This window comes from Lepisosteus platostomus, chromosome 13 (assembly GCF_059453375.1).
Source record: "Lepisosteus platostomus isolate fLepPlt1 chromosome 13, fLepPlt1.hap1, whole genome shotgun sequence".
NCBI classification, from domain to species: domain Eukaryota; kingdom Metazoa; phylum Chordata; class Actinopteri; order Semionotiformes; family Lepisosteidae; genus Lepisosteus; species Lepisosteus platostomus.
This window is the reverse complement of record NC_142623.1, coordinates 17,236,572-17,261,065: the sequence shown is the minus strand read 5'-3', so window position 1 is coordinate 17,261,065 and position 24,494 is coordinate 17,236,572. Positions and strand designations below refer to the sequence as shown.

Here is a 24,494-nt window from a genome sequence, read left to right as displayed (position 1 = left end):
TCAGGCAAAAAGTAGAATTATGGATATTTAATGGAGTCAATACATATGGAGGGGGGCACAACTGGGTATTATTTAATATTTGTACTATTATAGTAACCACCACTTGTTGTTTCATCAGATACTGGGGTGTTGTTCTGTGCAAATTTAGGCAGAAGGCCTGCATTGCAGGTTTGTTTTAAAGGCGAGTTGCTCTGACAAGGTATAAAATATAATTTTTTCCCTTGATCTGAGAAAAGCTCACTTCACCACGGCCCTGTTAGTGCTGAAACCCGCTTAGGCACAGTCTGGGTTCGTGTATGTCATATTGTGTGTGTCTGTTGATTTTGATGCCATTTACCTCACAATTTAATTTTTTATATAAAAAACATTCTCTTCTGTTCCCGTTGCCTGCGGGGTTAACCATTGACTTGCAAAACAGCTGCGTTTCCCGGCTCGTCCTGTTATAAGTGACCTCACGGGGAAAGCTCAGAAAGTGGTTGGGCAGTGAAAAAAAAATTAAAAGGACATGAAATATTGTTCACAGTTAACGCCCTTTAAAACCGGCGAGTAAAATAACGTCCTGAGGTGAGTTGCTCCCCGCCGCGCACACACCCGCTTTCGGTAACCGTGTGTGTTTGGCAGGGGTGCGCACCAGCCATCCTCGGCGAATGAGGCGTGCTGTTGATTGTTGAGGTCTGTGAAAGGGAAGCAGGCCAAGTCAAAAAAGAAAAGCAGCCGCAGAAGGTGTGTCTTTCACAATCCGGACCTCCAGGCGCTGCACGGCTTTTCCGCTGGTTTCCTTGAACCGTCGCGGCTGCTAAGGGAGCTCCCGGATCCGGGTGGCGAGAGGGCGGCGGAACAGGAGACCGAAAACACCGTGCTGGCCGGTTGGGAGGGAGAGAAACAGCTCTCTCCCCGAAAGTAACTCAAGTCGGTTAAAAATCCGTAAGAAAAAGACAACACACAGTGCAGCGAAGCAGGAGGTCTTGAGAGCGTTAACAGGCGAAAACAAGGTAGGAGCTTACGATGTTATCTTCGTTCCAGCTGGGCGTAGAAGTCGTACTGCGTTTGGGTTTCCTCTGGATTATAGTGATGATTGTATATGGAAAGGGTGCGACTGGGATTCACTGTGAAGTTTGGGGGCTTTCCTGTCGTGTAAAAAAACCCTTTCCTGCGATTTGCACTCCGTTTATATTTCCTGCTTTATTCCCATCCTGTCCGGAGTGCTACTCTGTAACATCTGGACGCTCTAGGCTGATGGGCAAGTTCCACGTATTGTGAGTGGGTTAAGGTGGAAAAATCACAACTTTGCGCCCAGGTCGTCGATCTCCTATTAAAATCGCACCAGGCATTAACAGTTTTATCCGCGCAAACGGATTAAAAGGTCATTACAACCCGGGAATCTGAAAAATTGCCATTGTTTTCCTGATTGCTAATCTAAAAGTGACGTGTTAGGAAATGCTCTGTAAAAACAACTTCTTGCGGTTCTTAGCAAGTATGTTATATTGGCTCGAGACGTTCATAATAGGCATATATGTGCAAACTTCTTTCAGTTATATGTCTCGCCTTTGCGTTTTGGATTAGTTCGTTGTAGTTATTTCAATGTAAACACAGTTGATGTCGCCACCGTGCACATAGACATGAATAAATTACGGAGTTCTCGCAATAAAAAAAAAGTTTTACAATAAGAGGTTGAAATAGACTGTCGAGGGTTAAATCTAATCGCTATGCGTCTTGAAATTAGGTGGTACAGGAAACTAGCAATGTTTTTCATATCACATTTTCTACCCAGTGGATACAGGGAAACGTGTTCGAAAAACCCTAAAAGTAATTATTTGACAGCTTTCAAATATATATACATACAATAGCGTTTATGCCGGATGATGTATGTTGTATACATTTGTCCAGTAACTTGAATATCGACAAAGAATGGAAAACGGATTAGTAGGGGGGGGACAACTTTTTTTTCAAAGCGGTGTCGTCAATTGTTTGTATTTCCAGGGAGTCAGTGGTGGAGCTCATATGGTAACCTTGGAGACGCCAAGCACTGCAGTGTGCGTGTGATGATGACATTTGTTAATTTCTTACCAGTATTCTGAACGCTCTGAGATATGCGAGATGTTACAGGATGGGACACAGGAGGAATTGTGCAGCCCAGAAGCTGGCGCAGGAGAAAATGAATGTGTTTTTTGACGTGCTGGGCTGCTGTGTAGCAAGGCAGACGTGCCTCGCTAGATCTGATGAGAACGCGTCCTACCTGGATGCAATCGGGTGTCGGTCCTATAAAATGTTGTTGGAGTGTTGACTAAGTACAGTCTCCCCCCCCCCTTCTTTCCTTAAACTACAGCTTGGCCGAAATTCAGTTCGAGGAAACAGAACGAATATATTCCTCTTCATCCTCGTATCGTACCTGTGCCCTTGGGTCATAGGATTATAGCTGTATAGCCATTTAGATGACGACGCCCAAATTACATTACTATCGTTTAAGATTGTTTTGTTGAAAAAGAAATATAAGATGATAAGGGCGTAGTTGTGAATATAGCGACGTATGAGTGTAGTTAGAATATATAATAAGAAAAGAGTTGGTTCTGTCAGTGCAAAGTTAAGGTGAAACGGATGGTAGACCGGGTAATTTCTGGCCTGGTTGGGCGTAGGTACAGCTGTCTTCTTTGGAGAGCTGGCGGTAAGTCTGCTCTGATGATCCATCGCCCTGCATTAAAACAAATTCAGTCCGCTCTCTACAAGGAGACAAACACACCCAGCCTGTTGTGCCTGTGGGCGGTTATTTAAAAAAAATAACAGGTGTGTAATTTAATTTTAGCTGTGGGCGAGGGGAAAAGACACGACGCCTGCACCGTCAGTACTCTACATACAGGATGAATGATTGCACCGTCCTTTTGTGTTGCCCAAATTTCCCGTAGTATGATGAAACTGCGGTCTAGATCCGGCCTTCTTCGCCAGAGCAGTCATTTTTCGCAAATCTCTGCTGTTTTTTCCCACCCTGAAACTCTTTTGTTTTGAGGTGATAAGCGCCACAAACTCTTACAGAAATCCGTTACCGTGTGGGAGAGATTAATTATACTGATACTCTTGGTAGTTTTTTTCCCTCCTAACACCAACTCTACTCTTTTTTTAACCCCGTTCGGAAGAACCAGATATAATATTGTCCAATAAGAATATTTAAACTCAAGAGACCTGAAACCGGTTTTCAGCGATATATTTTGGTGATGTCGTGTTAAAACCCAAAATGTTAAGCAGCTTTTGGATATTTTTTTGAAGCCCAGCAATTTATCTTTGACGTCCACGAATTCCCAGCGGCACCTAACAGAGCTGAAGTTCTTCCACACATTTGACGTTCAGGAGTAGATGACACTGTTATTTTTGTTTTAAATTGCCTCGGCCGATGCTAGTTGCTCATTATGCTTTAATCTAAATGCGGCTGATTTGCATTTTGGTGCGTCTCCCAATAATATTCTGACTATAGTCAAGTTGGCATTAAACCCTTTGGAAATCAGTTTGTACTGCCCTTTACAGCCTGTTAAGTATCCCTTGGGAAGCAACTTGTAAAATTAACCTGCATAGCAAACCTTACCTTTAACTCTGCAGACTCTCAAGCCTATGATATGGTTTTAAAACTGTTGGTTTTTGCTGTCAGAAGAAAGATCTTATGATGTGCGAAAATAGATCTGTGCTTTTATTAAAAATACCCATATATAATAATTGTACACGGATGAGAGATCTCCGTGTGGTACACAGAGATTCTTTGGCTCTTTTAAGAAACTTTTCATGGTTAAACCATGCAGCAGCACTTGGTTGTTTCTGTTATATGCTTAGGCTGTTTATCTGATGTTTGTGAGGAATTCTGGGTTTTTGCCACAGTGGCTTCTATGGTGATGAAATACTGTGGAAATGGTCCCTCAAAATGCTAACAAGTTTAATGAAAAGCAGATAATGGGGGCAGCTTCTAGGTAAAGCCAAAGTGTAGCTCCTGTTGACATTGTTTTATTGCCAGCTGTCACATGGCCTGTCAGTAGGATGGCATCTGTTTTCTGTTTAATCTTGATAAAGTGAGCAAGTGATTGTATGCTGACAATTGGCAAATGAGTCTGGTAGCTTGTTTCGTTTTTTACCTTTTTGGCTCGATCTCCAGCAAAAGGAGCTCGCGATCTGCCAGTCTGTAATCCTGCACTTCCGTATCCTCTTAAGGCCTGGATCCTTTGTAGGTTTCGGAGAATCTACAACTGTGGTCCAACACCTGGCACAAAATGTGGCACACCCTAACACATCCCATGTGAGAGCATGTCCTGGGTGAACTCTGTGAGCTCCCTGGTGGAGAAACGTGCCATTTATGCTACAGCGCAGCAGTCCTGTTGGAAAGCTGGATGGTTTTGTGGTTTTCTCGTGGCCATTTGTAATACGGTTCCCAAGCCTGTCTTGGAACATCAGAAAAAATGCCTTTCTCACTCGTTGGGTAAACAGATTCTCCTCCCAGTACAAGAGCACCACCTTTAAATCAAACATTGAAACTCAGCATGGTACATGGTCAGCTGAGGTTTCTGTACACCATGAAATGAAACAGGTCTGTTAGCCTTCTGCACTGTCTAAGGTAACAGCGAGGAGTCTTGGTATTGCGTGTTGTCTCATCAACCTGGATCAATTAACAGCATATAGCGTCTTGTCACCCCTATGAGTAATGACGTCCTACAGAGGTTGATCGACAGTCAGGTTCAGATTGTGGCGTAGCAGGACAAATCTTTCCTTTAGGCCAGTCATGCTGGTGCTTCTTAGGCCGGCGCTGTTTTTGTGGGCCTGGTAGGTTGAACAAGATTAGAGAATGGACAGTTACAGCTTCTATCGTCACAAACTGTCTGCGAGCCCTTGGAACTCAACAGTTCTCCCAAGTGTCCTGGTTAAATTTCCACTTCGGGCTTGCACAGCTGAGCCTCCCAAAATATCCCCCTTGCTTCAGTCTGCAGAGCGGTTTCTCACTTCTCCTGCCCGAACTGCTGTGTGTCACCCAGGCAGGGGCCCCAGCTTGGTGGAAAATGAAGTGGGTCCCCTTGTGAGTTAAAACGTGTATATTGATATTAACTCATGGTGTTGCAGTCAGGGTGAACTACTTTCATTTTTAGTGGTGGTGGGGGGGTTATCAGGGTGTAATGCTGAAGTTGTCTTGATAATAATAATACTCCTTACACTTCTATATCGCTTTTCTGGACACTCCACTCAAAGCACTTTACAGGTAATGGGGACTCCCCTCCACCACCACCAGTGTGCAGCCCCACCTGGATGATGCGTCGGCAGCCACAGTGCACCAGAACGCTCCCCACACACCAGCTATCAGTGGGGAGGAGAACAGAGTGATGCAGCCTGTTCATAGATGGATATTAGGAGGCCATGATTGGTAAAGGCCAGGGGTAAATTTGGCCAGAACGCCGGGGTTACACCCCTATTCTTTTCAAGAAGGACCTCAATTTTGTGTCTCAAACGAAGGACGGTTGTCCCCATCACTATACTGGGGCATTAGGACCCACATAGACCGCAGGGTGAGCGCCCCCTGCTGGCCCCACTAACACCTCTTCCAGCAGCAGCCTTAGTTTTTCCCAGGAGGTCTTGAGGCAGTAATGTACATAATCGGACAGCTCCATCACCGATTATGCTTGTAATAAGATACTCCAAGAGGGAGATCCTGATGCATGCTGGTTCTAAAAAGCAAAACGCTGCTGTCCGGCAGCCTTTTAAACTTGTCAGTGCAGAAGAAGCTTTGCAGAGTGAAATGCATTGTCTTGCAGCAACATCAGATCTATGGTTTTAAAAATGCATTTGTGGCTCAGCATGGAACGATCTCTCCCCATGTTTTATGAACAATTAAATACCGATGACAGCCTCTGTTTAGCAGGAGGAGAACTGGAGAAGAAGGGGGAGGGGTGTACTTGAAACTCTTCCAGCTCAAATGCATCATCCATCCACCCATTTTCTAAGCTCTTTATCCAGTCCAGGGCTGTGGGAGGGCTGGAGCCTATCCTGGCAAGCATCATGGGCACAAGGCAGGATATGCCCATGATAGGATGCCAGTCCATTGTAGGGCGACCAGACACACAGACTCACTCACACCAGGGCCAGTTTTCCCAAAAACCACTGAACTTGCCAGCATGTCTTTGGACTGTGGGAGGAAACTGGTGCACACAGAGGAAACCCACACAAGCATGGGGAGAACATGCAAACTCCACGCAGACAGCAAGCAAGGTCAAGAACTGAACCAGGGCCCCAGTGCTGTCAGGTGGTAACTAACTCCTGCACCACCGCCCTCTCTTAAATGCATCAGGTGGTTTTTATTCTTAACAAAATTAACCATTTTTAATTGATTCCACAGCAGCAAATCTCAGCAACACCGACTGAAATTGCTCTTTGATTTGGATTTGAGTCCTACACTTTTATTTGGGATAAAGCCCAATATTTTTTGTCCTTTTGCATTTGATAGCTATGTGAGAACGCTTGGGGGGTGAGGGAGGGGATCTGCCCCCCCTGCTGGAACAGTTGATTGTTCCCCAGTCGAAAAGACTGACCTGGAGAGAGAGGAAAGCTTCTTCACACAGTCTTATTAGATTTGGTCTGACACATACTGTACACAGGGCTGTTTCTGATTAAATAAAAGCATCATTAGGCTGCACACCTGTACTGACTTAGCAGATACAGATGTTTTGTCTCACACACACACACACACACACACACACACACACACACACACACACACACACACTGTTATTTGTTAGGTTCCTTGCAGATGGGAGTGAAGTGTCTCCTTGTTAATTGTGAAATGGTGCTCGTTAACAGTCGTGCTGGTTGTGGTTCCCTGTGCTTCTGCAATGTTCTGCTGAGTAACTGCTGGGGAGGAAGGAATGCAGACCTGAGCCCTGAGTCCTAAGCCACGCCTGGTTTTGCTCAGAGCAGGTTCTGGGTCACAAGCCCTCACTAGCTGCTTCCTACTTTGAGTAAGTGTGCAGACAAATACATGTGGAGCTGAAATGGTTTCCACGTCAAAACAAGGCAGTGCAACATGATTGGGCTTTTTTGCGAGATCTCTGCAGCTTATAAAACATGAAACAGATCTGGCTGCCACGCACCGGGAGTCTAAAACCTCTACTTGTCTTTTTCCAAGTCCGTTTCTTGGGACGCCCCTCTTTGGCGCAATGCAAGAGTTGAGCTCATCAATGAAAGACGTGTTGGGAGAAATTAAAGCAACACAGGGCCAGCCCAAGTCCCGGGCCGTCGACTAGCATGCAGGGATGCCCATTTAAAATGGTCAGCTCTGGGCCGCCCCGGTTCCGCCACGACTCGTTTCTGCCGGAGCTGGGTCCGAGGAAACCCAAACAGACAGTCGTGCGCTGTCACCCGCCGTACAATCCATCCTCACGACTGTCTCGTTCCAATTTACGAGGCGCTGGGCCAGAGAAGCTGAAAAACACAACAACGGAAGTGATGGATGGACCCTTAGCACAGTGAGAGAGAGCAGATCAGACTGGAGTCATCCACAGCTGCAGTTTCATTACTCCTCTTTCTGCAGGAGTGGGCCGCTTGCCCTTTGCCTAAAATCAATTGTAATCAAGTGAAGTCGGTAGCTTGTATTTTTTTCCAGTTTCATTGTTTCTGATGTATTTATGCCTCCCTCCCCCAGTTTCGGCATGGGCTGGGGAGCGCGTCCCTGGCTAAAAGCCTCCTAATAATCCCCATCTATGAATTGGCTTCATTACTCTGCTCTCCTCCCCACCGATAGCTAGTGTGTGGTGAGTGTACTGGCGCACTATCGCTGGTATTGCATCATCCAGCAGGGCTGCACATTGGTGGTGGTGGAGGGGAGTCCCCATTACCTATTAAGTGCTTTGAGTGGAGTGTCCAGAAAGTGTAAGGAATTATTATTATTATTATTATTATTATTATTATTATTATTATTATTATTAAAAGGGGGGTGGACAAGCACCCTTGTCCAGCATGGGGTTGGGGTCACCTCCCATGTGGCATTTCTTAGGGCCTCTTGCCTCTGCCTGACCGCTGACGTGATCCCGAGACCCACAGATGGACACATCAGCCTGGCCCCATGGGTCTGATCACCTCTTCCCTTCCTGATCACCGCACAGAAGTGAATAAGATCTGAGCAGGCTGCGTGTTCCTTTTCGTCCGTTTCTCCGAGATTGGAGCTGCCGCCCCAGCTCTGCTGTTTACCTGGGAGAAGGGCAAACTCAGATAGGCAGAATGGCCCACGTTTCATCACAGAGTTGCCTTTGTGTTCTTCTGACTCAGCGATGCACCAGTGAGTCAGTTTATTTAATCGGATCAGCGCCTAACCTTCATTCTTTCCATCTTGGCGTGTTTCAGCTGTGAGCCACTGAGTTCGAATGGACTTTACACGAAAAATGGCGGGGTGGTAGGTTAGTGCTGTGCTTTTTGGGATCCTCAGGAGGGCCTATGAAAATGAGTCTGCAAAGTTTTTTATGTTGTTAATGACAGCCCATTGTTGGCGATCTGTTGCATCTGTCTCTAAAACACAAAGCTGGAATAAAGAATGAAGGAGTCTAGGATGCTGTGACTGAGTGCTCTCAACATGGACAGCAGTAACTACTGCAGGCACTGATGTTCCCATCTATATAAGGGCAGAGAACCTTTCAAAGCAATCCCCCCCCCCAGCTCCCCTGCAGGAAAAATAGCTCTGTACTTTGGCCGTGGTGTTAAGGGATGGTGGGAAATCAATTTGGGAAGATGACTGCAGCAGTCTTTTTTTTTTAAAAAAAAGAAAAAAGTCAGCCCAGCAGAACACACACTCAGCAGTTTCAGTCGGCTGTCTCGCTAATGGACAGGGAGAAGCTGCTGGGCTGGTTTCCACGACGACGGGCTTCGGCAGCTCGTCTGAGAGAGCGAGGAGCCGTTTTGATGCGTCTGCAAGGCCCCAGAGCCTGGAGGGGGGGGGGGACCATTAAACAGCCCTTTTTTTCCCTTCTTTTTGGTTGATGCACCGTCTCCCAAAGCACAGAAAAGTAGCCATGGGTGGTGTTAGTGGGGGCTGGTGGGGAGTGTTGATACAACAAAAGAGGAGTTAAAGGTAGCCACCCCCACCCTCCCCGGATCAGGATACTGTTTTAAAATGCCAATAATGGCCATCAAAAACCTGCCGCGTCCCTTTCTAACTAGAACCTTCCAATAACTTCCACTCAAAATCTCTCCTTTTTAAAGATGGATCCATGTTGTCTGTTCTTTGGGTTAAAAGCTCCATTGAGGTCCAACTTCAAGAGACGTCTGAGCCAGCTCCTACCTCGTCTCGCAGAGTTGCATAAAGGCTTTAGGAACCAGAGGTGTAACCATTCTGCAAGGGCTGGCTGGACATGAACCAGACCTTTTTAATAAATTCGACACTTGAGGCCAAGGCTGGAGCTGGGGTTAGGGCAGAGCTGGAGGATCCCGTTTACACAAAGAGTGGCAGGTGCCCACAGCAAACCGCATGTTTGTGTGGGGAAACATTTAATGGCTTTGATGGGTTTCTTGGCTGACTGTGCTATGACCGGTTGGATGGCTTTCTCTCCCCTGACTCTTGTATCCTTCTGTTTTCTTCTCCTCCTTCTGTCCTCTGCCCCTCTCGCCTTTCTCTCTCTTTGATCTGTCCTCCCACCACCAGATGGCGTCAGCGAACGACTCCCGGCAGTCACAGAAGGACGCGGCCGACCAGAACTTCGACTACATGTTCAAGCTGCTCATCATCGGGAACAGCAGCGTGGGCAAGACCTCCTTCCTTTTCCGCTACGCCGACGACTCCTTCACCTCTGCCTTCGTCAGCACCGTGGGTATCGACTTCAAGGTCAAGACTGTCTACCGCAACGACAAGAGGGTTAAGCTGCAGATCTGGGTGAGTGTGGGGTCCCTGGGTGGGAGGGGGCTGGCAGTTGGGACCGTTCTCGTGTTCAGTATACTGTTTGTACTCCTGACATAAAAAATACAGTAACTTGGATTCCTGGTAGTTGAGCTTACGGCCTGACCAGAGGTTGAGAGGGCACTTCTTTGTTTAAGGTGGAAATGGCGGATTCTTAAATTAAAGCTGCTTCAGTCCTGCTGGAGGAGCTTTAAAAAGGATGGTGGGGGGAGTTTGTAGAACAACAGGGCATTCGCTTGGCGTGCTAGCACACAGTGTCTCCTGTGCCGAGCCAGGCCCTGCAGGTGTGCGGTGATGTCAGTGAGGGACTCGCCATTCCTCCAGTTGTCACTACCTCACTTGTTGGGCACCATGGAGCTTATCTGATGCTGAAGCAACTCTGCATGTGGGTGTTTCAGCAGAGTATGTGTGCAGGACATGATTGGTGAGAACAGATTCTTAAAAGCATTGCCAATTTTAGTTTTGGAAAAGAGAGACTTGTTAGTCATTTGCCATTTGGAAATGTAGCAGTGTGTGGCACAACCACAGAAAATGAGCATCTAGGCTTTTACAGTGCTTTGGGACAACCTGCATGTCACATCAGGGAGGGTGTTGTGGTGTGCAGGAAATGTCTGTTCATTGGGCTTCTAGAGAAAGCTTGTACAAGTGCTTCATCAGGATTCCTTGTTTTTGTCCTTCTAAGCTCTTCTCTACTTAGTTATACCCATTCAAAACTGTTTTAGATATTTGTCATTTCCGTTAATATAAAGTTGCAGATTTTGGACTAAATAAAACATTTAACCCGAACCGTAGTACTTTAGGATCTGAAACCACTAGTTGTAGCTTTAAATAACAGTATAACAGTTATTTAATAACAATAATAACAGTTCATTAAAGACTCAGTGAAATAATAGTAGGTTTGAGAGCCTTCAGATACTAACTTGACTACAGCTGGGATTTGAAACCCCTGATGTTTAACCTCGCCATGTTTCAACTACTGAAAGATCAGTTTAGTTTTTCAGTAGAATTTCTGTATTTCCTGGTGAAAATCATCCATGGCTTCATCAGAGGGTACAGCATAACACCTCGGTATTATCACGCACACAGAAGCTCTAAAGATGAAATGTTATTATATGGGTGTGATTATTGAACGAATACTGGTTAATATTATTCAATTCTAGGTGGCTGAACTGAACTCGCTGCACAGGATCTAAGTGATTTGGTTTTGTCCCAGTAGGAATGTGATTGATTGTGCTTGCCTTTGGAGCTCTGCGCCAGGTGTAATAAGCTGGTGTGGGAAAAGATCCTGCCCTCTAGCTGGGGGGACTCCCTTAGCAAAGTCACCCAGTTGACACAGGAGTTAATGATCAACCGCACAGGGCAGGGCTGTCCAGCTGGTTGCTCCCCGCCCTCTGATGTTGAATCTCCGGCGGCGAGTGCGCGGGCAGGCCTCGGTCGCTCGGTGGAGTCGTGAGCAAGGGGGGCGGGGCGGGGCGGATTCCCACGAGAGAGCCCCGCCCATTTCTCCCTCCCCTACTTCCTCCTGTTTGCCAGCGCTGCTTTTTCCCCCAGGAATTGCGCTGTCCGTACAGAAAGAAGGACCCCGAGTGGAGGCTAGAGACGCTTTAACCTTTAGCCAGCAGCCATATCACTCACAGCTCACAGCTGACAGCCCACTGAAGCTCAGCAGGTGTGAGCCTGGTCAGTACCTGGATGGGAGACTCCTGGGAAAAACTAAGGCTGCTGCTGGAAGAGGTGTTAGTGGGGCCAGCAGGGGGCGCTCACTAATGCCCCAGTATAGTGACAGGGACACTATACTGTAAAACAGGCATCGTCCTTTGGATGAGACGTAAATCCGAGGTCCTGACTCTCTGTGGTCATTAAAAATCCCAGGGCGTTTCTCGAAAAGAGTAGGGGTGTAACCCCGGTGTCCTGGCCAAATTTCCCATTGTCCTAATAATCCCCATCTCTGAATTGGCTTCATCACTCTGCTCTCCTCCCCACTGATAGCTGGTGTTTGGTGAGTGTTCTGGTGCACTATGGCTGCCGTCGCATCATCCAGGTGGATGCTGCACATTGGTGGTGGTGGAGGGGAGTCCCCATTACCTGTAAAGCGCTTTGAGTGGAGTGTCCAGAAAAGCGCTATATAAGTGTCAGCAATTATTATTATTATTATTAACCTGCACAATTTCCCAGCGGTGTGACGAGCTGGGGAGCAAATTTGTACGAGTAGACAGGCTGTCTTTTTCTCTTGCAACACGTGTCCTCGTCCACATCTGCAGCAGGGGCTGGTTACCAGTAGATGGGTGACTGAAGTGACTGGAGCACAGAAGAGCACATCAGCGCTCTCCCTTCTGACTTTTCTCTTCTCTCTCCAAGCCTTTGAACAGCACTGTACTAACCGCTGGCCCAGTTCAGCTTTGATTAACTATTTTGATTTATTCCAAGTCCTCAAAGGCCTTGACTTGGAGCGTGTCCCCAGAAGCAGCGGCGAATGATGATCCAGAGGACGCAAGTGGGAGCTGTGTGGAAGTTTGTGTGATAGTGTGAATGATGTATAGTGTTGATTAGTGATAGTGATTTTTTAAATTTTGGCTCAGGTTTGTGCGAGAAGCAGATGCAGTTACAGTACTGCTCTTCAGCTCCGCGCACTCTGACGTCCGCTGCTGGGATGGGTTGTTGATGCGGGGCTGTTGCACGGGAAATAAGGCTGCCTCTCTGCCCGAGAGTTGGAGCGTGCGTGTCAGGTGGCCTCAGAATGCCATGTCTCTACCCGGTGGGCATTGCTCTGAGGGGCCCTGGGAGTACCAGGGCCTGAGCCACTGAAACACGGTGACGACCGCTGCCGAAGGCTTTAAAAGCGGAACTGCGAGGTAGCTAGTAGTTTTCTGTTCAAAGCTACGTACTTGGAAGGACCTCCTCTTTGAAAAGAAGTCTTCTCCCTGGTGTCTGATGAGTGTGTTCGCAGGTTTGCATTCCCCTCGCTGACGGTGCTCTTACCTCCTGACTGAACTCCTGTATGGATCCAGTTGCCATTACTGGGAGGGGGGGGGGGTCTTGTGCACTCGATGGCCTGATCTACTCCAAACCTACCCAGAATTCTTGCAATTGTGTTGTTTGAAACTTGTGCTGCCTCCAACACAGAAGAAAGATGAAAGCTTCAGTGTTCCATTGCCATTAATATATTTTGGTCCGTGACTTTTTTTTGTATGTTATTAAAAACTAACGGGTATTGACAGGTCTAGCGTCACACGCGCGCATCCTCCCCTGGAAAACTTTAGTGACCCCGCACACACACTTCTGTTGCCCGGGCAACCTTTTATGATGTCATGCCCCTATATTTTTAAACGCAGGGCCTCGGACCCGGTTACCAGGAGACAGGGCGGATCACCATGCCGACGGGCTTCCATCGCCACTTTTGGCTGTTTGATCTTTTTAATGCGTTTTTTTTATGAGCGCCAGGGCGCATTGATAAAGAAAGCACTCGGACGTCATTGCCCTTAATTAAAATAATGGATGCGAGCGGAGGGAGACAGATGCGCACGTATGCGTTCCCTCTCTGTCCTTTTGTGTCGTGGCAGTCTAGGGATGACTAATGAAAACCAAACACAAGCGACAAAAACAAATTCAATTTAACTCCTCTAGCTCTAGAGCCGTGCCTTGTATCCCAGATAACGCTCTGTTTCCACAGGCTACTGCTGATCCTCTTGCATCAGAATAAACACCCTTCCCGAGCACAGGAGTCTGCTTTTGTTCCAGTCTCAGTTGGCAATTAAGCAATTAACCTCATTTAAAAGCACATAAAGTGTTTTTCTTAAGGTCCTGCACAACTGGACATCATTTAAGATCACACGGGGGCTGGCTGGACATATTCCAATTCGGCGCTTAATTTAAGTCGTAGGTTTTGCTATCCTTCATAAACAATTTTTTTCCCAGATTGAAGAGCTGGACCCGATAAGTTCTGGGGGAGCGTGTCCGTGTGGGCGTGTTCATGTGGGTGTGTCTGTGCGTTTCCAGGACACGGCTGGCCAAGAGAGGTACCGGACCATCACCACAGCCTACTACCGGGGAGCCATGGGCTTCCTGCTCATGTACGACATCACCAACCAGGACTCCTTCAATGCCGTGCAGGACTGGTGAGTGACTGAGGGAGGGAGGAAGACTATCAGAACAGCCACAGAGCAGCGGAGAGGTCAGCAGAAGAGGAGAAGAGTGATTAGTAACAGAGGGAAGTTGGAACATGTAAACACTGAGCGTCAAAAATGGATCCCATGACTAGAAATTTGTGCAATTTGGGGAAAAATCTCTCTTGAAACCACGTGGCATTTTGTTGAACAGGTGATGTAAATTTATTAGGCTGATTAACATTGATCTCTTTGACACATTTGCTGGAAGATCACAAGCTGCACATCTGGCATTCCAACAGGCTGCAGGTGCTGTCTCTTGGGAACCTGTTCCCTTCCTCTTGTACAGCCTGGGCAAACATGTGTCTGCCTGTTCACTGGTCTCTGAGCCCTAGATGACTCATCCTCCTAGTTGAGTCCATAAATGTTCAATGAGGCTTGTAAGGGAACCTTGACAAACTGTCACATTCTCATCTAGGAAGAAAACTGTTATTTTGTGGCCATTGTGAAGAGGCTGTGTCCTGCTGGAGTTTTGTCGCCCAGTATTGAGCCTATAGAAGGGCCATCAGATGAGGACCCAGAACTTGATCAGTGTAGAACTCTCCAGGCAGGTTGTCACAAATCACTGTAAGTGGAGTTTCGTAGCAGCTAGACACTCCTGGCCAGACCGTCACTCTAAAACCTCCCTATTGATCCTGGACTTGTGGTTCATCACTGACAGCTTGGAGATCAATGGCAGTGCACTCCCTAGAGGAGGACAGTGTGCCGACTCCGTTTAGCCTTTGAAGCACTCGTGTCGTGAAGACCGCCAGCATTTTCCTTATCTTGATTTCCACCCGGCTTGACATTCAACAGATAAAATCAACTCATCGCCCGTGTTCAGTCAGCTCTCTCGCCCGGTGAAGCGATTTAGTGCTTCACTCGAGTGAAGTGGAGTGGTCAAAATATCATTAAAGCATGGAATCTAAATCCATTGGCTGCACGTCTTTTCTACAAAAACAGGCTTGGATAGAGATACTTCCTAGTGTATGTTTTTAGGGAGCCCTAGATGGAGTAGGAAAGGCCACCAGGGAGAAGCAAATAAACAGCAGCAGGGGCGTGTTCTGTAATTAGTAAGTGGGAGCAGCAAACCTTTCGCAAGAGCAGAAAAGAGGTGGTGTGTCAGCAGCCGTGGGCCCAGAGGGGGCAGTGTGCAGATCTGCCCCCCAGTGGGGGAGGCGCTTGCTCCTGGGGACACATTCCACTGATATCCCCCACCCTCTCCCCAATCTCTCCACAGGGCAACGCAGATCAAGACGTACTCCTGGGATAACGCGCAGGTCATCCTGGTGGGCAACAAGTGCGACCTGGAGGACGACCGGATCATCCCGACGGAGGAGGGGCGCAGGCTGGCGGACGAACTAGGTGAGCGGGTGGCAGCAGGGCGCCAGGCCCGAGGACTTCAGAAACGTCTCCTCTCGGTCGGAACCATTGCGCCTCTGTTTCTCAATGGGTCACTGCCAGCTCACTGACCCAAAGATCTTGCCCTACAGCTTCCAAAAGGATCCTCTAGAATCAGTTTTTCTCAGACACCCACCAGCCCCTTTATGTAAAGAGCAAGATACTCCCCATCCTGAATCCTGACATACAGGAACAGACCAATTTGTTTACAAGGTGGCAGGTTAAGGCCATCTTCCTAGTCTTTAGTCATTTTACGCTACAATATATTAGTATCGAAAGCTGTTAAACCATAACGAAAGCACAGTAAATTGTTGGCTGGATCATACCCCTCTATTTACCAAAGTTTACTACAAAACGCATTAAGGTAATAATGGTAAATATGCTGCGTAAGCATAATAATACCACACTAAAACTTATAATGCCTTTCAAAAATATGGTGAAAATTCAACTTGGTTATGTTATTTTTTTTCTGAAGGTTTAGGCATGTTTCGCCCTTTTTAGCGTTAAGTTTCTATGAATCGGTTCATCATGAGATTTTACAGACCTGGGAGCAGTAGCATTTCTTCCAATTAAGTCCATGCATTCCATTTACTCATTAAGAGGTGCAATGAAAGCCTGGAGACCCCCCCCACCCCCACCCCACCCCTCACAATCAAACAGGAACTGCAGTCAGCACAAATTAACTCTGTGGCATCAGAGTAAAAAACGCACTTTGAGTTTCAAAGAAGTGAAAGTAAAGAAAACAACAAACAAACATTCTTATCCTGAGGCCATCTAGCCCATTTGGTTGGAATAAGAGTTTTAGAGTTAAGTGAATTTTTCAGTGCATTGTAGGTGCTTGGTTTTCTTCTGCATGATTCTAATTTGTACAAAGTAGGGTTTTTGTGCAGTAAGGATAATTGCTCAGTTTCAGCTGATTTTATCACCTGGTAATTCCTTTCTCAGTCTGAGCAGAGGCTGGGGAACATCTCCATTTTAAGCAACAACTGATGAATGAGTCCTATTAATGAGAGAGGGAGGGGATCTCTTAAGATCAGGTGGGGTGGTAGATGAGCTCGCTCTGGAGCACAATAAAAGGTTTGATCATCTCGCCACAGGCTTCCAGTTCTTCGAGGCCAGTGCCAAGGACAACATCAACGTCAAGCAGGTCTTCGAGCGGCTGGTGGACATCATCTGCGAGAAGATGAACGAGAGCATGGACAGCGACCCCAACATGCTGGGCAACCACAAGGCCACCACGCTGCAGGAGAGCCCGCCGTCCAGCCAGGGGGGCTGCGCCTGCTAGGCCCCGTGTGCCCTTTGACCCCTCACCGCCTGATCACATCCACGCTCCCACGCCTTCTCCCTCTTCACCAGAAACCCCCCCACCCCCAAACTTGTTCCTGAGCGACAACTGGCTGGTCCTCAATCAGGTTAACAGGTTCAGCCACTGAAAAGTCCCCCAAGCTCCGAGACCACATACCCCCTTTCCCCAGTCCCCCTCGGTGTGATCTGGAGAAGCTTTCCTTGCCCACATCTGCCCCGAGAGGCATTTATCATGCTGCATTAAGAACAGTACCAGATTGGCTTTATTGGGTTGATCAGCCAGTGCTTGCTTACGAGACAGTCTGGAGCTAATGCCTGCCCTTACAGGAATCTTGACCTTCTCCCTCTGTAAATGTGGACACGCCTCCCGCCCCTGCTCTGCTCTTCAAGTGTGATGTGACCCCTTCCCCAAAGTGTTCCCCAGCCTGACGTTCCCCAGTGGGGTTGTGGCCGATGTCAAGGCAGAGCTGAGCAGCAGACAGCTTTCTAGATCGCAGTCCATGACTTCACTTCACCCAGAGTGCCAGCAGGGAACACCCCCCTCGGTGCGCCCCTGTCTCTCCTCCTGCCTGGTTGGCCTGACTGTGGGGCACCCAGAGTAGAAACGGCACCCGAGACGTCGCGTGACAAGTCGGGCTGGCGTCTGTAAGCGCTCACGCTGCTCCGGAATGGAGCCCCTCCACTGGTGCCTTGTGCATTTTCATAGAAGCCGTGTGCAAATCACACTTGATAGTGCAGGGCTTCTCGAGGGAGGTGGGTATGAAAAGAGAGCAGGGGAACAGAACCACACAGGACAGTTTTGGCGCAAGGCCTTTAAGAACAGAGTGCATAGATGATAAGTTATTCAAACAGCACTCCTTAGATGATCACGCTATTAGAAGAGCCTTAATTAGCCCCTCCTTGCCAGCCCTCCTCCCCTGTAGTATACTGCTCCAGCAAAAAAAATAATAATTATGCGCTTTATTTTGGCTCCTGCAGAAGAAAACTGAACAGCACCAGTTACTGCAGCACAACTGTGGAGCCATTTGTACTGCCGAAGTGCTGCAGTCCCCTTCACCTCCTGCAGCTTCTGCTGTGCCTCTGCCCCAGTCCAAAACACTGTATTCTGCTGAGTGCACATCTGTATTACTGTTTTAAGGAAACGTTGCTATGACTTCTCCATCTCCCTTCCCTGCTTTGTATTACTGTGCTCTATGCACACCTTTCCTTTGGTCACCTTGTCTCACCCCCCAACACGCATTTCCCCATTAGCCCTAGCCGTCTATAACCCCCCCTCTACATCCCTTCCTAATCCTCTTTTACTGTTCAGGATACCCTCATTTACATATGTGTTAATTAGAACTGTTTCGCTCAATCCAGGTTTAAGCATAGCCAAGGGATGCCTTTAGTCCCTGATGTGTCCTGGGGCCACTGGACACCTTAAAGCAATTGGCATGAGGAGTGGTTTACTTGGTTTAAAGTGTTTTGATGGCTGAAAATATTAGAATAGATGTATTTTTGGCATTTTAGGTGCACCTTGTTCCATAACTCTGAACTGCCCCATCACTGACCCCCAGAACCTGCTGGCAAATTGCCTTCTTTAAAAAAAAAAAGTAAAAATATTTTCAATCCATTCTGCATCTACATCAGTACTGAAATTAAAGACTCCCCCTGTTGTGTAGCACGTCAGGTTTCCCAGAAGCTTCAGGCTTTATGGAAATGCCCGCACCAGGTGCAAGACGCGTAATGAGTGTGACCTTATAGTGGTTGAACCTGCATATGCAAACACCTGGCCTCAGTGCTGAAATAACTTGTTTTCCGGCTTGTTCATGAACGTATTTCCTGAAGCTGCTACGTGCTGGGAGTCTTTACTCTTTACAGTCTTTACACCAATGCACACACTTCCATGTTAAACTGCCCAGTTGCTGGCAATTATTGTACCTAAGAGAGAACTCCGAAGCTTGCTTTAGCCTTAAACTGTTGCCAGTGACTAAAACTCGCCTGTGGCTGACCATCATCTCACTATTTCAGGCTGCTGATTGGCTCATTAAACGAGAGCTCTGTCTGCAAAGCAGGAAAACCCATTCTAAAAGAAAATCATAGCCTGTTGTGCCTTGTGCTATTTCTAAGAGGTATTATTCTGTTTTCACTGAGTAACGCCCCGCTTGGCTGTGTTAGTCAGAGGGATTACTGCTGCATGTTTGCAGTGTACTTGCTCAACCCCCTGCTGTATTTTCATAAGGAGCCTCAAGGCAGACAGTGTGACACAGCACCAAGCACAAAACGGAGCAGGTACAAACCACACCTGCTTTTAGGTCTGTAGGGAGCTGAAGTTCTGACTAGAAAATGTTATCATTTTTAGAGGTGGGAGGGGCGGTAGCTGTTTAATTTCACTTAACTGTAACATCTTAGTGCCTGGTTTTAGGCTGCTTCGCACTTTGCAGCTTAGAAACCGTAGTGTTTGTGGGCCTGGGAGTGGGGGTGCTTCTCTTCATAGCCATGCAGCCAGAGAAGTGATCAGGAGGAGCACAGAGGTGGTGTGTCTTGGGGTGATGGCCAGGACTCCTGTGCTCAGGCAGTGCCACAGCTGATGTCTGTGTTCTGTGCTTCATGTGGAAGTTCTCACATGGGATTGGGGGGGGTTGAAGGTCAGTTATGTGTAAAAGATTGCCCCTGAGAGCAGCGGTAACACCCCTCTCCTCTTTGCCCACTCAAAGCCTTTTCACTCCGGTGCCACATGGCTGGCAGGGACCTTGTTATACACAATTGGACCTGATTAGGTGCGCAGTTGTGAACCTCAGTATTAGTAAAAATGCTGCATTTGTTTGAGTTCAGAACAGAGACGTGTGATTTGGGATCAGGGCAGCGAATGAAGACCTTTGAAAAAGAATCTCTGGAAGGACTTGTCTGTCCCAGGTTTTTTTTAAATCCCGGTTATTGAAAGAAGGCAGGGATCGACTCCGAAGGTCCAGCGGCCCAGGACGGCTCTTCACTGTCCTGCCGACGGGAGCTGTGCCAGCAGAGATGCCGGGGGCCTGACTGGGGTCCGTGCCCCAGGGCTGGCCGATCCCTCTGGTGCACAGCCGCTCCTGTCGCCTGTTCTTTCCCGAGCCTGCGGGGCAGTCGGAGCTGGGGGCGGCGTGTTTTAATTTACACCGGAGTGTGAGCACTGTAGATCTGTGCTGCCGGGTCTGGGCAGGGCTGTGCTGTCATGCCTGCAAGTGTGGGTCTGGCCTGCGTCTGATGGGGTTCGACATTTCCAGCACAGGGTCACAGCTGGGATCGCAGGAGGGGTTGAGGTCACCTCTCAACTTTCTTGTTTCAGGTTCCTATGCATCTCATTCTTTAGCATTGAACCCTCCCCCCAGTCATTTCTCCCTTGAAGGCCTAAATCTGTGTTGTTGTGTAAACGAATACACATTATTTTGTTTAGGAAGGTTTCCTTGGAGAGAGAAATGCCATTGTTTTTCTTGCTGTACAGCATTTACAAGCAGACTTGTGAGTCTAGACAGGTCTCTCTGTACTCATGGAGAATATTCAAGTGTGATTAGGACGTCAAATGATTGTGTTATACAAACTGTGCATGCATTGATTTATTAGATACATAAAATTAAGTTAGATATGTATTCCAAAGATAAGGAGAGATAGAATAATGATCTAGCTCCAGTGACTCAAAAGGAAAAAAAAAACAGTACACCTTGAATGAGACCATGATGGTTTTATTTTCAGTGGCACACAATTGTCTTTGAGAGACCATCTCTGTCCAGTGTGCACCTCGATTCCGCAGTCAGTCTCGTTACTTGACCACAGGCCTACCAGGCCAGAAGCCCAGATTTTTAATGAACTTGACCAACAAGCTGTGAAAGTGTTAAATAAACGGCACGGGGGTAAATTTCTATATAGCCCTAATTGATACTGTAGATGTCACGGATCATGTCCGAATGTCTGTAGAAGTGCATCGATATTTTAAGTCCGTGCGTAGAGTAAACCTGAATTTTGCAAAAAGCCGGGAGGCCGCGTTTGTTAATCCGGAAGTTGTCTCAGCGCGATATTGCCACCCAGCGGCCGTTAAGCAGTACTACAGTACTGGAGTCGGTCAGCACTTTCCTAGTCCAGGGTGCCTGGAGGTTCTTTGTAACAGTTTGTAGTAGTAGTTGGTACTACTAAGGATTTAATATTTAAATATTTTTTTGTGCAAGTACTTGGTTTCCACGAGTTTTTTAAACGTCACTATCCCGAGGTGTATTCCCCCAGATTCTCTTTAACAAACAGAAATATTCAATGAAGAAACGGAGGCTTTGGCCATCCTGTTATCCAGATGTTAGTATCAATAGTCATTACTGTTGATATCCTGTATTGTAAGCAGGGTGAGTTCACTAATTTGTGAGGTATGTAAGATATTGGTTATTAACCCAAGTATTCATCAGAAATACTCGGCATGTTTTCACTCCAGCAAAAGGGAGATAAGATGATCTAGTGTATACGTTTGTTTGAAGGTAACAGGGTGCTAGTATTTATGTCCCTAACAGTGGGTATATTTCAGTGTTTTGTGGTACCTTCTGCCATGATGGCTGTGGACTTGTAAGAGAGCGAAGTAGCTTTAAGCAGTGATGAACGTTGTGGATGCAGGTTTAGGGGCGGTAAGCAGGAGAACTGTCCTCTTCTGGCTGCCTCGGTGGAGTATGATGGAAGATCGGCGGGCTGGTGCTTAAAGGCTGCGTCTTCTTGGTGCCTTTCAGCCTCGTGTTTTCTTAGGCTCCTGACCTCCTGCTGTTGCACTGGCAGGCAGCTGGCGGAATCCGGCGGTGCTCTGGCTGCTAGAGGCTCCCCCTGCTGGCCGGGGTGTGGACTGCAGCCGCAGCCCTTCCTGCCTGCAAGAGCCTCTAGCTTCACAGCGGTCTCATCGTGGGTGTGCTCGGCCGTAGGAGGCCACGGTGTTTAGTCAGAGCTCACCTCCTCTAGCCTGGGTTTTAGATCATGCCTTCTGAGCTCTCGTGAGCTGTGCGCTGCGGGTGCCCAGTGGATGGTTTATTACGACAAGAGGATTTCTGATAGAGGCAGCCTCGGCATAAGACATAGGCCCTGTCCTTGTCCTGGCCGGCCAGAACTGTACGCTCTGTCCTCTGAGAAAAATCTGTTATACAGGAGACTCCGGGGTTCAAGGTTCCAGGGTTCTGTTTATAAGTTGTTTGAAGCCGATGTGAGTCAACCCAATGCAATGGGGTGTGTATTGCGTCTCCAGCCTTGGTAATCCATCAGTGGCATGGTAGTGTCGGTATACATGTAAAGGGAGAAAGGCCATGCTTGTTAAGTGGTGTCTGTTTGTGAAGTGGCCATATTATGATGACTGGGTGGGACTAATGTATTCTTTAACACTGGCTCCACTATAAATAACACTTGTCAGCGCCTTTGCCCACTTTCTCTGGGGGGGGGGGCAGGCTGTTTGGCCCTGATGTACACTGTATATCTTGTACCGTACTGAAGGCTAAAGTAACAATCACAGATTAGGCCCTTCAGCTGTTTTTTTATTCCCCTCCATACCTTCCTACACCAGACTATTGCCTGATATGCATCATGTTTATCAAGGATTTAGTAAGACCACATGATTTCTTGCGGTGAAGTGCAGCACGATCGCAATCAGATGTTGTAACGCGTAACGCAATCAAAGGAGCGACGGAGTGAAAGAAAGCTAGCAGTGTAAAATGTAGTCACCAGACTCTTAAAAAGGAAAAAAAACGTCCAGTGGTTTTACAGATCAGAGAGACTTAGGTTTCAGGGTTTGTTTGCGCCATCTGAAAATCATACAAAATGAGATTGACTTATTTTTGAATCCCCCCACCTCCTCCATCGCCACCATAGGGGGAGTTAACTGGTCTCTTTAGCTCCTCACCGTGAAAGAGGGGAGGAGGAGAGCTTGTGATCCTGGAGGCTTCAGGTTCAGAACAGTTTACAAGTCAGGTTCAGTCTGATGTGCTCCAGTCCTTTGTATTTTGTTTTTGTTGTTTTTGAGAATGCCAAAAAAAGAACACTACAACACTGGGTTCCTTGTGTCTTGTCATTTGTCTGTTTTAGTTTTAGGTCACGAATGTCTGTTCATTTAAGAGATGGGAAAAAAAAGTGTCTATTCATATACATAAATATATATTGAAAGATTTGTTTAAAAAATAAAAGATTGCATTCATGAAAAGGCCTGTGTGTTTATGTCTATTCTATTATTAACATTTGGTTGGGGGGAAAAAATGCATGGAGCCTTGCTTTTTAAGGTGCTACATGTTCAGTATAGATTAAAGAGGTGCAATTCTGCTTCAAATGCAGTGCAGCTGAATGGGATTAGATTTTGACTTCCTTCAAGTCTTCCTGGTTAAAGCGTGGTGACAGGACACCTCAAATTATGTGGGGGACCCCTAGGCCTGATCATCCCCCATTGGGGCGAGTATGACTTCACCTCCCCTGGTTTCAGCAGTCACAGTCTGGCCTTCTGCAGGAGAGGACATGGGTGAGTCTCCTTCATATTCTTAATCTTTTCTTGTTATTACATAGACTTTTATTCCGTAGAATTTTGCACGGCTGCTTACTGTGCATGATACAATGTTGCAGTTCAGTAAACATGGGCATCAAATCTCCTGTGGTAAGAGCTGATGAAATGTTTTTAAATCGACCAGTAAGTTGTGCTTCAATTACATCCATTAGCATCCTAATCAAAGCAAGGGATGCAGCATTCAAATCGGGCAATAAATCAGAGCTAAGGGCAGCCAGGATCAATCTAAACAATGGTATTAAACATGCACAAAACACGCTCAAAAAGGAATTAGAGGAACACTTCACCACTAATGGCCCAAGACGCATGTGGCAAGGTATACAGGCCCTCACAGACTTCAAGAGGAAGAACATCTGTGCACCTGCCCATGATGCCTCCCTGCCTAACGAGCTCAACACCTTCTATGCTCCGTTTGAAGCCAGCAACACAGAACCAGCCATCAGAGCTGCACCCTCCGCAGCTGACCAGCTGCTCTCACTGTCTGCAGATGAGGTGAGGAGATCCCTGCAAAAAGTGAACACACGCAAGGGTGCAGGACCCGACGGCATAACCAGTCGTGTCCTCAGAGCCTGTGCCAATCAACTGGCAGGTGTATTCACAGACATTTTCAACATGTCTCTGGCCCAAGCCATAGTCCCCACCTGCTTCAAGACAACCACCATCATCCCAATACAGAAGAAAACCACAGTGACATGTCTTAATGACTACCGACCGGTGGCACTAACACCTGTCGTCATGAAGTGCTTCGAGAGGCTGGTCATGAAGCACACCATTCCAAACACACTGGACCCGTGCCAATTTGCCTACCGGCCCAACAGATCCACAGATGACGCAATCTCCATTGCCACACACACTGCCCTATCTCATCTGGATAAAAAGAATACATATGCAAGACTACTATTCATTGACTTCAGCTCAGCTTTTAACACTATCATTACAGGAAACTAGTTAAGAAACTCAGTGCACTGGGTCTCAACACCACCCTCTGCAACTGGATTCGGGACTTTCTGACAGGCAGACCTCAGGCTGTCAGGCTTGGAAACCACACCTCCGGCACACTAACTCTGAACACTGGGGTCCCCCAGGGGTGTGTGCTTAGTCCATTACTCTACTCCCACGACTGTAAAGCCAAACACAACACCAACCCCATTGTCAAGTTTGCCGATGACACCACAGTTGTAGGTCTGATCACAGACAATGATGAGAGGGCCTAGAGGGAGGAGGTCAATCTCCT

The 24,494-nt window shown here is 47.3% G+C and overlaps 1 protein-coding gene and 1 long non-coding RNA gene across 3 annotated transcripts; both read left to right on the top strand.

Annotated features, from left to right (window-relative positions):
• The first annotated feature begins 477 nt into the window (after positions 1–477).
• On the top strand, positions 478–17,694 carry rab3db (RAB3D, member RAS oncogene family, b). 2 transcript variants are annotated; one of them, XM_088603610.1, is made up of 5 exons: positions 478–564; positions 9,644–9,871; positions 13,892–14,010; positions 15,278–15,402; positions 16,536–17,694. In XM_088603610.1, exons 2-5 carry the CDS (start codon positions 9,644–9,646, stop codon positions 16,721–16,723), a joined length of 660 nt encoding a protein of 219 aa, XP_088459736.1. In that variant the 5' UTR covers positions 478–564; the 3' UTR covers positions 16,724–17,694. The 2 variants fall into 2 exon arrangements, with proteins under 2 accessions (XP_088459736.1, XP_088459735.1); XM_088603609.1 differs by lacking the exon at positions 478–564 and adding an exon at positions 601–992.
• A 311-nt stretch (positions 17,695–18,005) lies between these two features.
• Positions 18,006–22,909, top strand: LOC148650116 (uncharacterized). The gene is made up of 2 exons (XR_015926032.1): positions 18,006–22,375; positions 22,408–22,909. It is a non-coding gene; the product is annotated as an uncharacterized LOC148650116 (long non-coding RNA).
• Positions 22,910–24,494: the final 1,585 nt, after the last annotated feature.